General features: G+C 39.6%; 1 protein-coding gene across 1 annotated transcript in view; it reads left to right on the top strand.

The window, feature by feature from the left end:
• The first annotated feature begins 320 nt into the window (after positions 1-320).
• Positions 321-14,856, top strand: part of LOC144653385 (uncharacterized) — a 37,829-nt gene continuing 23,293 nt past the window's right edge. The window contains exons 1-2 of the mRNA XM_078513364.1: positions 321-1,068; positions 11,752-14,655. Coding sequence (XP_078369490.1) covers positions 12,051-14,655 — 2,605 coding nt within the window. The 5' untranslated portion in view covers positions 321-1,068; positions 11,752-12,050. The remainder of the gene's footprint in view (positions 1,069-11,751; positions 14,656-14,856) is intronic.

Genomic DNA, 14,856 nt, shown 5'->3' with positions numbered 1-14,856 from the left:
GAAAACAATGAGAACTAGTGGAAGTGTTATAAAGTAAGTATAGTTTAGTATTTTAAAGAAGTATTACTGATAAAGAATGATTTCTACATTTAACATCTACCGTGCAATGCTTATAAAATCCTTTGGCTAACACATTATCAGCTATAGACGTGTGTAGTCGTTGTTCAGTGCAATTGACAACAAACAGGCAACAAATGATTTACTTTAATTTTATGTACAAGTAATAAAAACTGTTGTTCAAGGTGTCAACAGTTCATTTATTGTATTGCATCTTCTTGTAAAAAACATTGGCAGAATACATAGACATATCAGCAAAATGTGTTTGTGAAAATAAGACTTTATTACGAGCAAAACACATCAATAGCTGCTATCATTTTATGGACTAAACAATCGAAGATCAGAAAATATCAAGAAACTGTTTGTCTTTATGGCTGCAAGTTATAATGATTTTAAAGTACATTTTTAATGTCACCGACCAGGCATCAATTCAGAACTGGTCAGAAAACCAGAAGTCCAAGCTTGTGACTGTATTGACAATCTGTGCAAAAGGCTGATGGAGTTGCAGCAGACCAACTTAACATACCAAGTTAATGGCAAAACGTTCTCAACAGTATATTGCCTGCCATGTACTGTATGCTATTGTCACTAATTCAACCATTTGCATTAGTCATAGACTTTGATTATTCTAACTTACTCTTATTTTAACCAAAGAAAAAGTAAAATCACTGGAAAACAGAAGTTTGGGTCAGTCATTTATGATCAAGTTCACACATGTACGCACTGCAGACCTATTTTTTCTACCACGCGGGAGATTAGGGACGAGGCAGAAGTGTCCTCGTGTCCGAGCTAATCATGTCTGGCATTTATTTCAACTAGCGTCATAATGACGTCATGTCTGCCCAGTCTATTTCCCTAAATACCCTGTGATTTATCATAATCAAAACAAGAGACCTCTCAGCAGTTTCATTTTGACCTGTATAGTTACGCTACATCTTTGAAGCACATATTTCTATGTTCTCTCAAGTTTTAGCCACATTCAAGATTTCAACCAACGGATGAACACACTAGGTAAGTGAGAGAGATACAGGTAGACTGAGTAAGACAAATCATGGAGAGTTATTTGAGTAATTTGTTGGGCTGGTCTTGTGCTATGTTAGTCAATTACGACGTATGCTGCTGCATGTATTTACTAGCGTAGACTAGTTGCATCAGTTTCAAAGGTCGAGACAACATTTCCTTTTATCCCAGTAAAAGTTTGATATGTTCAGTAATAGAGAAGTAAAATACACAGATCAGTTCTTCTTTACGCGAAGTGATCTTACAATCTTCCGGCTCCTTCGAAACACTGGTAGGAGAGTCAGCAAAGAATGGAGTGCTTCCTTGAGGTCTCCGGTTCTCTACATTTAGCAAATTGTCTTGCGTTCTAAATATGGGACATATACATTTATAAGGGTTCACTCTATAGGCTTAAATGGACATAACTGCACCACATGAAAGTGCTGCTCAATAGCTTTCATTTGATTAGTCACACACTAGGGTTTCACCCCAACCAAAAAAAGTTAGAACCACCATGACCTTGTACAACAAAATACATGAAGTGCTGTTCAATAGCTTTCACTGGGATGGTTCCCACCCTCTGCAGGATTTCCTCCACATAGCGCGGCTGGAAGTGAAACTGTTAACAGTGATTAATTTCATCAGTGGAGGCTCATTTCCTGAAACTGCATCTTTTTTGAAAGTTGGTAGCTCAACCGTACAAAATGACCCAACAACTACTGCTAGTGAGGCAATGGCTTCTAAAAAGCTTGTCGTAGGACGTAGCCATTTTAATTTAGCTTTCTTTGGCTCGAGTGTTACCTTGGCCCGCGATGTTCCGTATTTGCGACAGTTTGTTACCGTAATCAAGAAGGAAAACTATTGTTCCCGTTAGACGTCCGTCTGTTTCCTTTCTTTTGTCTCTTGTATGAATCAATAGTTTGTTTGCAAATGGGATTAGTGGTTTAATCTGTGGCGTGACGTGGGCTCTTCAAAGCCTCTAATCCCTTTTTAATGACTTCAGAGGTTGTTACTGTTAACTCCTAAAAACAAAAAGAAACAACTTTGCCAGTTGCCTTACATGAAGCCAGCAAGCTTGAGGAAGAAAGGCCTTACACAGCCAGTACCTGAAAGAGAGCGAGCTGTTTGCCAAATCATTTTAATTTACTTAGTTTCCTTGTTCAGCATAATCTCTAGAATCCGTGCCAAAGTGGGATTTTGGAGAAAGTAATTTAAGGTCGGAAAATGTGACAATCATTTCTGCCCTTTAGTGCTGAGATTAAACCCTTTCCTAATTCTCTTTATCGATTGGCTGTACAACCATTTCATAAGTGTCAATTCTAAGACGTTGCTGCCTCTAATCAACGCGTTCAATTTTCAGTAAGGTACATGACTGTAAAATGAGGGGCATCAAGAAGCCATATTGCCTGTGGTTGATTTTGTTTTTCCTCTCCATAAATGTATTGGAAAGTTTGATATTGATCATAATTGAGAATTAGAAGATTATCGAGTGATAAGGCAGCTTTCATTTTCAACTGACTGTTGTCCTTGGCAATAAATCTATTTGGAGTAATGAGTCACGTTCTTCTTGAAGCCTACATTCTTGTGGCAGACTCAATAAATTCTTACTACTTTAAATGCATGTTATGATTCTAAGAGGCGCTAAATCGAAAGGGGAGGTGAGAGTAGGGCTGCTTGAAATCTCCCAAAAAATTGCTCGAAAGTTGCTCCAAAATCCAAAACGTTGCTCGAAAGTTACTCCAACAGATCCAAAACGTTGCTTTTGAAGAAAATTCTCCAAATGTATGCTACTTTCACTTTGAAGGTATGATTTCTTAGCATTTTCATGCAATTATACTGCAACAGAAATACCTTAATTACATTTTAAGGCAAAATTTTTTTCAATAACAAGGATTTCTTTCACTAACAACAATCGTGAAGATACCGATGACGTCATGTTTGCTGAGCAGTTTTTAATGCTAAATGATCCGAAAGTTGAAACATCTTCTGCAATTTGTCAAAAATCTTCGGCAAATTTCGTTAATCTTCGGAGGAGTTAAAAAAAAATGCTCGGAAACGTTCGTATGGCCTTCGAACAACACTAAAAATCTTCGGAAATCTTCGGTCTAGAAATTACTAAAAGTTGCTGGAAATGAAAAAAGTTGCTCGAAAGATGAAAAGTTGCCCAAAAGTTACCGAGCATCTTTAATTTGGGACAGCCCCAGGTGAGAGTCGGTGTATTTATTGGAGGAAGTATGGCACACACGAAAACTATTTCATAACGTGCACGTGGTGATAAAATCTCTCACGGTCAGTTGAAACGTAACTTGCAGAGATAAAACCTTGACTGGATTGGTACAAAAGTGAACTTTTTTGGATATTAGTTCTGAAGTAATCCTAGAAGAGCATAAAGTTTTGAAGCTGTTGCATAAAAAAAGGTTCGGGAAAAACGATCAGTAGAACTTGCGATTACGTCTATAACTCCAAAAGATTCAATCTTTGGGTGTTCTAGACGTGATCGGATGTTCTACCTATAAACCAACAACAAAAAAAACTCCCTATTAGTTTTATTTTACTCCGGATCTAGACAAATAACATAAAAAAGGTTTGTGAACAGTCTAAATTACAGCATTTCATTCTAAATTTTGTACGTGCGACTTGGTATCACTTCCTGGCATAATAGTATTTGTCTATAAACCAGGACAAACAAATATTTCACGAAATTTCATTGATTTTAACCCTATCAAGACCGGGAGGGGCGGAAAGTGCCCGCGCTGACTTTAAACGCTTATAACTTTTTCAAGATTCAACCAAACGCTACCAAACTTTGCGAATTTATCTAAAATTTATCTGGAAATAATTTGGTAGGATAAGTTGTTGTGTCAGGAACTTGACGTCAACATGGCAACGGCATTTTGACAGGCATGTCTTCCCAATTTTGTAATTTTCGTGTTTCTATTAATGAAAAATAATTTTAATGCAATTATTTTCATCCTTTTACGGTTTTTAAGCACAGTTTTATTGATTTTGAAATCCAAGATGGCGGATCCAAGATGGCGGCTGTTTTGACATTATGATGTAATTGTCACGTGATGTGACGTCATCTTCCCACGTGACGTATACCAAAAGATAGATGCTTGCACTTACTATATATTCCGTTAGTTTCATTGTGATTGCTTAAATATTCTGGAAGTTATGGAGGTCTGACAAGATGCAAAAAAAAATTTCTGTTGGTGACCACTTTCATTGTGCCAAGTTTCATGCTTGTATCAAAAAGTGCACAATTCAACTAAAATTTCGAGCTAAGCCGCCGGACTAACCCGGCATATAGACCACATGGTTTTCCAGTTTAGCTTTATTCAGAAAAAGAACCATGGGCTGTTCCCTGGTTAGCAGTGACATACAACTCGTCAAACAAATTAAAAAGCTCGCTGACTAATTCCCTGATTGGTTACTTCTCAATTAACCGCGGCAAGCCAACTTAGCAGCCATCATCAAATTCTAAAATAGCGCCAAGTTTTTAAACATGCAGTGTTTTGAAACAAGTGACGTATTCCCGTTGTTGCCATTTTACTCTGTGTAAGCAAGTATTCATCTGTCAATTTTGTTGTAAAACTACCGGTTTTTAAAGTTTATCTTCTTTTCACTTATGTCCAGGACTAAACGCAGCTGCGAAAAAAAAATACGATTTTTGCTATGGTATTACGAAATCTGCGAAAATTACAAAAATTACGAAATTTGCGAATTTTTGTAATTTTCGTAATATTTGCAACGCTCGTCAAAACCAAAATGCCTGAGACGTCTTGACGAAAACTACGAAAGGGCCGGTGTAATTGAAACGTGAAAGGTCGCACCCATGACTTTTGGTAATTCTTTCTACGATCCCGGAAAAAGCTAGTCAAGCCAAACGAATAGCACCAACTTAACGTGCATGTCTCGACTAACAAGCAGTTAAAAAATATTGTATCCTCCTCTCCCCTTACTCAAGGTTGTTTCATGGAGTTTGCAATTCACCGACTTTGTTTCACGTTACGACAACATTAACAACAATGACATGCGGGGGGGGGGGGGGGGTGATAAAAACAGCCGTACCCAAGTTAGTGGAAATTTGGCTAAAACCGAAGAAAACGTTTAGTACTGAACTCTTAGCTACACGAACAAAGATGACTTCTTTGCATTACAGACACAGCCTTATCCAATTTCACTTAACGAAAAAAAAAAAAGATTTCTGTTGTCGCGACAGAAAACACAAGGTTAGCCCACATGAGCCCAGGTTTAAACCATTGTATATAGTCTCGTTTTTGCACTGAATCATATTAACTGAAATGCGTAACCTTAATCTTCTCAGTTTAATCTCTTCGTTAACGACATTCCAGCAAATATTGCTGTTCATTGAATTTGTCAGGTACAAAATGAAACCTTTTGATGATTTATGATTTAGCACTTATCTCCTTCTGAATCAGGATTACTGTAAGAGCAAATACCTTTATCCTTTCTTAGTTTTAGTTATGTTCAAAGAAAAACCTTTATATGTACATTCAGTTTGTAAATGGAAACTAAAGAAATATAAATGGTTCAGGTTTACGATCATCTAATTTGTTCATTTATTTGAAAGATTAGAATGACCAAATATTCATTTATTAATGACAATAAATCAATTCTAGACGAGTATTACATTTGGCGGTTTTTTAGGTACGCTGTCATAACTCAGTGAAGTTCTTGTTATCTCTAGTTCCGATTGAAAGCCTTTAGTCTTTTGAAAAGCTTCTCAAATTTGGACAACATTCCAATCAGTGTCTCTACTAAAGTTTCCATTTCGTAAAATTGCAAGGGTGACATTCAGTTGGTGAAAACAAGAGACCATTTTCGACGAACCGCGTGTACATGACCTTGCATCTTGCACAATTTGGTGAAAAACACAAATTACAGCGTAAACAGCTCAGGAATTGGGTCCCCCTTCTGCCTTCTATGCTCTAAAATTGAAATTCTAGTCATATTCTAGTTGTTGATAAAGCTACTAAGTTATGTACGACACAAAGTTTGCTCTGTCTCCGAGTCTTTACAACATATGGGAAGTTCGCAAGTAGAATATATAGTTTACTATATCTTTATAAAAATAACTTTGAAAGATTTGCTAATTAAGGAGCATGATGACTTTGAAATTGTTGGTAAATTACGTATGATAAGGTTCGTTAAACTTGAGTCAACTCTTGTAATTAGAAAAGTATTTATTTCGAATCACAGCTATTTTTCAAATTTCGTCAAGCTGTAATAAAGATAAGCATCTCCACACATGAGTTGAATTCCGGTCGAGACAGTAAGATACGTCAAAATTCCTCTGAATATTTTTCCACTTAAAGTCTTTTCTGCGACACACATGACATCGGAGACTAATTTTATTACTATGGTATGAAGAAAGTCTGATATGATAAAGGGATTACTGAGAAGAATTTTTATCCAGTTTAAATTGTCTATACCTAAGGTGATTCCCTTGGAAAAGTGTTGATATTGAAAATTTATGAAAATATATGAAGATGGAAACCTTCCCTCACGCAAGGGGAATTGGGCCAATGTTTTGAAATGCACAAAAAAAATTGGGGATTGTAAGTACTTCTCCACCAAAAGAGGTGTCTTATTTCGGCTATTGCTGTATTTTCTTTTTAAACTTGTACCATTACATCTGAGACTTGTAGGATAAGGAAAGTAAGAGAGACAGCTTTTTAAATTGTTATTGTCATAATCGTTGGTTTTTTTACGGAAAAGACTCGCAACTTAAACAACTTGAATCAAAAGAATTTTACGTGTGGTAGATGACGTCACTCCTCTAGACAATCCTTCGTACATGAAAATTTAACAACACTCTTCCTGCTTAAAAAGGATTACTGATAAACTCAAAAAGGATGGGTTACCATACTTGCCGGTTTACGAGTTATTTTAAAACAAAAAAATGTTTTGGAAACCAGCCCCAAATTTCAGACAATAACTGTCGGAACATGACAAGAATTTTTCTTTTTGTCATGACTGAATTAAATCATCGCCGTTCTCTAGTCAATTTCGTAAAAGGTTGCGTATTATTCAAGGGATCTTGGTGATTTTGAACGTTAATTGTGAACGTTGAAAGATGTGAATGAGGGCAACGTCTTTGGACTTCTGCCCTTTTTCTTAGATTGTAGAATGCATATCTAATAAGATCACTCGTCAATGGAATTCATTCATCAGGCATGCCTATTTCCCAGCATCCTTCTTGGCCAACGTTTTTTTATTTTTATTTATTTTTTAAATCAACGCCAGAAATAACTTTCTTGGCCTGAACTCAGTTTCGGAAGGCCCTCAGCATGGTGGCTTCCTACGATCAGTGGCTTAGTAAGTGACCTTGAGTGGGCATTCAGGAAAACTCCTCCTCCTTCAATTCATGGCATAAAACAGTTCAAATGAACTCTAACGAAAATTAGAGGAAACAATCATTTTAGAGACATTCTATCTCGCAAGTTTCCTTTTCCTGAAATGTCAACTGATCCCCTTGGTAGAAGGAGACGCGATCTTCAAAGTTAGTTTCTGGACAAAACTGCATCAAGCCAGACAGAAATCCAGAGGCTAAAGTATACGGTATTTTAGTTCCATATTTTATAAGTATCGTCGGTTAATTCTCGTCACGTAACAAAGTTCAGGTGCCATTTGTCGAATACTGTTCCGTAAGCACCAAACAGTTATTTATGGCTCTCCTTTGATGTACTGTTGCTTATGAGCCTTTTCAAAGATCATGCTAAAAATAGATGACGACATGCAGTGCCCCTTTAAACTGATTTTTCCTACCAAATGTGAATAGATAACACGATAAGGCTCTGTGTAAAGCATCAAAACAACGAAAAAGAGATTCTTAAGCCCTATTTAACGACATTAGACATTAAGATAGGCAAAGTGTTTTTCCTTATGGTGCATGTGTAGACATAAATAGTAACCGAAAATAACGTTGTGCAAATAAGTTCTCGTATAATACAAGCAGGCCGAAAACCCACAAAATACGCCACACGAGTTTTTAATCCTCTGTCACCTGTTATCTGATTGGCCTATTTTCATACTGTTATAGGAACAAATAAAACTCTGCCGATTTAAACTCTACAATGCTGACGAAAAACTCGCTATTTTACACAGAAGTAAAAGTGATTCGGATAAGATCATTTTGTTTGTTGCAAGTCGCTTATTCGGAAAACTGGTCAAGATTTGCGCGGTGAAACGTCCAGTTTACTGAGCTTACAGGCATTTCAAGGCTGAAGTATAATTAGCAAGACATACATGACCCGCGCTATTCATAATGTATCTTCGATGTACTTGTTAGTTTTTTTTTTCGCTTACTTCCGGCTAAACAGCGCTCCAGCTTTCAGGGAAACTACTCGTCATCATGATTTTCCTATTATTAGCCCATTATCTTTGCCTCGTCAGAGCACAAGTTTGCAATTATTCGTTGCTATTTTAGGAGCCAGTGCTCTTTCCGGGCTATCAACATTTGATCTTGTTTCAATCAACGACTTGATACTTCAATGGTCGCATGCGAGGCTGTCATACGCGTGCCCTCACCACTGACACCACAGAATTTATTTGAATGAAACGTGTCGGTCGCGACTCTTCACTTCTTTTCCATTGAGCTTTAGAAGCTGGCCGTTCCTAGCTGCCTGTTAGCTGTATTGGACTCGAACTGCGCTCAAAATGGGCTATCCAAGCGTTCAGTAGAAGGCTTAGAGCGGAATTCCGTAATGATAGGTAACAGTAGCTTTATTCTGTTTATCGCAGTTATCACGCAGGAGGCTGCTGGCTATTTTGGGTCGCAGCCAGAGTGATTCATGGGGTTCTCAGCTAAAACTGATTGACCCAAACAACCCTGGAACTGTGATATTTAATCATATTTAACCGAGGTATGAGCTAGGTATGCCATGAATCTGCGTACTGCTGGGGAAAAGGCAAACTGGAAAGTTCTTTGAGAGGCTATCGTACAAAATGTGTCACAGTGTATTTTCTCACCTTCCTTCAATCCTGCTAACTCATTACGTTATTAGATCCCTCGATGTTTATTCAGACAAAAACAGTTAGCTTGCGGTGAGGACAGCTTTAAAAAGAATTCTGATATTTTGCCAGTTTATATACTTGACAACTAAGATCATACCCTTTTGTTTTAAATACAAATTGTTACTCAAATACAGTCAAGACCAGTCAACCTCACTGTTAATGAGGACACGTAACAGACACCTTAAGCGTTATTCTGGACACCTTCATAATTCGCAAGCCCCAGGAGCTCTCATTATAGCAGACACCTTTACAATACGAACGTCATTTTATTACGGCAGCTTAATTGGTCAAGAAGTCTTCTTCAAAATTCAAAATTCATGCAAACTCTATGATACAGAGTACTCGTTCTTGACGATTTTATCTGGAGCTGTGTTAATCTCGTGAATAGGTCCAAAAATCTCTATATCAGTTCTCTTTTTGCCGCTAAACCGTTTATCGCCCTCCGTTCGTTTATTCGCGCTCACTTCACAGGTTTATCTTAAAGAATCGGTTTGAGTTCACAACTTTATCTTCAGTGTTATCTCGATTCGTGTTTGCCAATGGGGTATTTTTATCCCGGTTTTGTTTAACTTGGCCTTTAGTGCCCAGAAAAAACACGGAAAATTAGCTAATGCAGAGATGGACGTGAAAGCTGCTGTTACAAAGAAAACGATAATTGTTTTTTTTTTTTATTGTTCAAACCTTTTCCGCACACTCTTGCAACTGAATACTTATTCTCCTAATGCGAGGAAAGAAAACGAGACCGGGCAAAAGAAAGAAAGGCCAAATTACACCTTAAAAATTTATTTATTCACGCGGATTTTTACCTTCGTCTAGGTCCAGAGCATACGTTTCTTTCTGACTGATGACCGAAGAAGTTTCATTCATCTATGACCATCTATCAATCTCTTTTGCATTTGTCAAACCGTACCGTTGATGATATACCATCGATGTCCGACCAACGCGCGCGATGTGCGAGTTTCGCGCGCGTTCACGCGAGTCGTGAAATATTTCAGTTATGCCTGGCAATGTTTTTCGAATGTTTCCGTTTTCAATGGCTCACTGTTGCATGCGCAGGAAAAACCAAGGCTCAAGTCACGGATCAGGCAAATACGCAAGGTCACACTGCGATTTAATTATGCGAGCTCTTGTTAATAAATTAACAAAGGGAAACCACGGGGAGGAAGTTTAAAGAAAACAAACATTGAAAAACAAATAAATGACAAAGTGCTCAAACGAACATCAGGTGATTTGGTAAACTTCTGGTCACGCTAACTTAGCGTTGTTGGTGGTTTAAGCGGCCTTTTTGCGGTCTGTGGTGCATCTGCAGTAGAATAGCCGCAGAATATGTATGCATATTTCTGCCAACAGGGCAACAATGTGAAACATAATCCTATAAACGTACCAAGCAAAGAATGAAATATGAGCTTCTAAAGTCGTTTAGCGATAACCCACAAGTTAATATATAACCGCATAAAAGGTTCGCCAGCTGACTGTAGATCTGTGGCATTGAAGAGTGGAACAGCAAGAATACAGCGAGATATTCACACGTAAAGAGTCACATTTTACAGCGAATAAGTAGAAACAAAAGACAAGAGGTCAATAAAATTTTTAATTTGGTAACATGACCCAAGAATTTGCTTCTTACTGTAATAACCTCTCGGAAGTACTGTACTTAACCAATAACCATTTTTTACTTAACCAATATTTTTGTTAAACGCATACTTGTGAAAAATAATTGATTTAACGCTTTAGCACTTCTTTCTGGTCGCATATTTTTGCCGGTGTCGATTTTCCTGCGTTCAGTGCGCAGAGCTTTTTTTCGATTCTACGCCACACATAGCGGTCGCGTCTTTGTTTTCATTGTGCATTTGGGTCATTTTTGCTCAAAAGTCGAGTCTAGTCTAAAGCCACTTAGTTGAAGAGTCAGGGAAAAGAACCGCCAAGAATTTCCGGGGAATGAAAACTTTTCAATGGAATAGTGATTGATAAATAATAACCTACTAATTAGCTCAGCTTTGGCACAACTAGCCAATCAAGAGTAAGAATGCCTCTTTAATTAAACCATAATACAGGAGAGACGTTTAATTGTGGTGCGACGAGAATTTGGTTTTTCTCAAAATTATCGCTGATTGCAACGGCGGCCGGGATTGGTTTTCCGAAACAATGCTCTGCGCTTAAAGTAAGACCCAATGAAAACAAAATCCCTTTGTTCCACTGGAAGAATAGTTTTGACACCTTTCTTTGCTGCTACTGAACTGCTAAAACATCGCAGTCAAAACATTGTTTGGTCGGATGAAACACTCTTCCCACTTGTTTGCTGTTGGGCGCCTAAAGGGTAGCTTAGCTGGCTGAAACGTTCGGAAGCCTTTTACGGGTTCATTTCCGGTGGTGAATTTTCGCCCATGATTTGCCCGCGTGTAATTAAACTTGCAGAATTAACTCGGTAAATCTGTTGAGTTGTAAAGTCTTTAGAGTTCAGACCAGTGATCGGATACAGCGTAGTCTGTGTATGCCCACGGTTGTCAATCAAATCCGCGCACCGGTGTCGAATTACTACCCCGTGGCTAAATTTAGCGTTCAGATAACTTCACTATGAAGGGTAAATTTTGTGTATGCGTGAGTGCATCTTGGCTGTAAAACATTGTGACACATATTTTTTTGTTTTCCTCGAAGGTTCCTTGACGTCGTGGGCGATATTTACATGACACAAGTTTCGTGTGTGGAAGCTGGTTCTCTTACAAGACGTCGTGTTGGTTTACTTATCAAAGCGTTTCACTGTTTGATTTAAATATGCGAACGAAGGCAGTGTGATGTCTTGGAATCTTAAGCATTGTTCGTTGAATCGTCGCGTGTGGAGCTGCAGATCTGTTAGTGGTAAATATTGCAGTGTTTCGCGTTTGTGTGCAGTGAATTCCACGAGCAATCACGGACATCTGACGGTGCAATTGAATTCCTACGAACTGTAAACGATCATGTCCACTCGCCCAGCACAATTTGACGCCGAAACAGGGAGATCGGTTCCACAAAGCGCGACACAGGCGCGCTCGAGGAGCGAGAGACGGCACGAAGGCAGCAGAGAAGGGCGAGGGGCTCATAGAGCTCGTATGGGACCTAGCGATGTGGAACCAACGGAAGTGGGCATTTCGCACAAAAAAGCGTACGGGAAGACGAGTGAAAAGGCTCAATTAAAAATCTCCAAAGCGCGCACTCATGGAAGTCATGTATCTAATTCTGCGGTGAGCGAGAGCTCGCCACAATCCCTGGACTATGTTTCGCCGCATTTGTCTGGGAGAAACACTCAGGATTATTCTCCTAAATCGAGTTCGAATCTGTACTCTAGCAAGACAGCAGACTCGGAAAGAACGAAGTTTATGGATAACATTCCAGGGATACCAGCAAATGAACAGTTGACTCAGCGAGGCGACCGGGCCGGCCGCACGCTATTTCCGCCCCCTTCAGTTTCCAACTATGGACAAAATGTTACTTATCCTACTGGCCTTTCATCTGACGTGAAAAGTTTGCCTAGAGACACGAATAACACTAGTGACTTGGTTTTCTGCAAAGCTCCAACGAACAGACACTCGAAAGCGGCGCGTGTTAAAGGCCAAGCAGAAACAGAAATGCAATGGAATGCGACCCATGAAAATAGCTATCGTCCTCGAGACGATCAGAGAAACAGACCTGTGACGAACGAATTCCATTACTCCTCGAGAACGCGAGGAAGGCGGAATAAAGATGGCGGCAACATTGTTTACAACGATGTAAAATTTTCGGGATCAAGCAGACAAAATGCTGCGAGACGATCGACAACTTCTTCTTACTCCGAGTCACCGACAGACAGCCAAGCTTCATCGACAGAATCGGAAAGCGATATCAGCTCTTCCCCCGACACGTCGCTTAAACGCAGACGGCGTATTAGGCGAAAGCCGTCCAATAAGTCGATTGGCTCAAGTGTGTACGGCGACGACAATACTAGCGAGTCCGAAAATCAGAGTATTAGTGAACTGTCCGATACGAGCAGCGCCGCGTACGCGCTGGGGAAACGCAGGACTCAATTTCCATCTGAAGAACCCAATGCAGTGCCTCTTGTAAGCTACAAGGAGATTCGAAGTGCTGCCAACAAACTCAGGTCAAGTAGTTTGACTTCTGTTAGCTCGTTAGAGGGAGCAGGACTTTCTGGCGATCCTTCTAGAATCCAGTCACCGCTGTTGTCCCCAAAGGGCACCAGTATAGCTAAAGTGAAAAAAATCCAAATCCGTTCGTTTACTTCGTTTGCCGATAGTCGACTAAACGACAAAGAAAACCAGCCTCAGAGAAGGAGATCTACCGAAGAGAGGGAGCCCTTTAAGATCAGGGGGAGATCCCAGACTGAATCATCTGCCAGAGAAGTGTCTCGGGATAGACCCCCATTGACAAGGCAAGGCTCAGAGCCTAGGGACAGACCCTCATTGACAAGGCAAGGCTCAGACTCAAGGGACAGACCCTCACTGACAAGACAAAGCTCAGACTCAAGGGACAGACCCTCACTGTCAAGGCCAGGCTCAGAGTCACCGTCACTGAACAGGAGCCCATTTGCTCTCAAATCAAAGCCATTTGGGCGGAAAACAAGTAAAGAGTCGCTTTTTAGTGACAGTGAATGTAACAATATTTCTGACAAAGGGCATGCAAGCACTGTGTACGATGTTCCAGTTTCCCAGGAGCAGGAGGCACGGTGCAATTCAGCACCCCCTGCACCCGTGCCTATGGACACCAGAGAATCCAGAATGCATCCTAATCTGCCTGACAGTGGGTTAGCTTCGTCAAGAAGTGCATTTTTTCCTGTAAAACCTAATAAAAGAACTATTAATGACCATGAACCAAACCCACCTATGGCTGCGCCTGTAATGTTTGCTGACTCCAGGCCAGAGAAAGGTAATTCAACTTCAGCGGATGTCTTATTACAGCCAGTGGCAAGGCATGGAAATCGACCTCTTTCTATCGTCCAAGAAACAGATGAGTTTGTGGATATGCAAGAGGATGATACTTACAACATTAAAAAGGTTGAAAAATTGTCCAAAAAATCACATCTATCAAGGAGCTCTCCAATAAGGACATCACAAGATCATAGAACATCATCGCCACCTGTTGAGGGCATTAGTTCTTCACTTCGAAGGTTATCCTACGTTAGAGCTCAGAAAAACTCAGCAGATCTTCCTGTACAGCCACAGAATGACCACTCTGATTCTGATTCTTCACCAACCTTTTCGCCACCTTTTACGGAGGCTCCATCTTCAAGGAGGTACGATCCAGGAGCGAAGAATGATACAAAAAGATTACTGAAAGAATTTGATCCGATGGACTCTCATGAAATAATGAGAACTACGGCACCTCCTGAGGTAGCAGAGGGTGACTTGATAAGTTTTGACGATGAAAATGGTGAGGTGAAAGAGCCAGTTAAAAAGAGAACAAAAAGAATCTCTCGACCTAAAATTCCAACAATTCTTAGTAGCAGTGAAGAGGCAGACGACACAAATAATGTTGAACATTTTAAATCTTCAAGGGGCATGGTCCAGGAAAGTGATGTTTCTTACAACAAAGGTAAGTCTTGAATATTAATTTTCTGAAAGTTTGAAAAACATTGCTCGTATCCGTTAGATATAAGCTATCGTATACTGAGCTTAAAATATCAACTCTCCTTACCAATAATGATACAAAGCTTTCATTAATGGTCACGAGAACTTAATCATAATCATAACTCTATCCTGGGAGGCGTGGTGGCCTAATGGCTAGTACACTGGA

The sequence above is a fragment of the Oculina patagonica genome, chromosome 5 (assembly GCF_052425735.1).
Source record: "Oculina patagonica isolate OP01 chromosome 5, crgOcupat, whole genome shotgun sequence".
Taxonomy (NCBI): domain Eukaryota; kingdom Metazoa; phylum Cnidaria; class Anthozoa; order Scleractinia; family Oculinidae; genus Oculina; species Oculina patagonica.
This window is presented reverse-complemented; position numbering and strand designations above follow the sequence as displayed.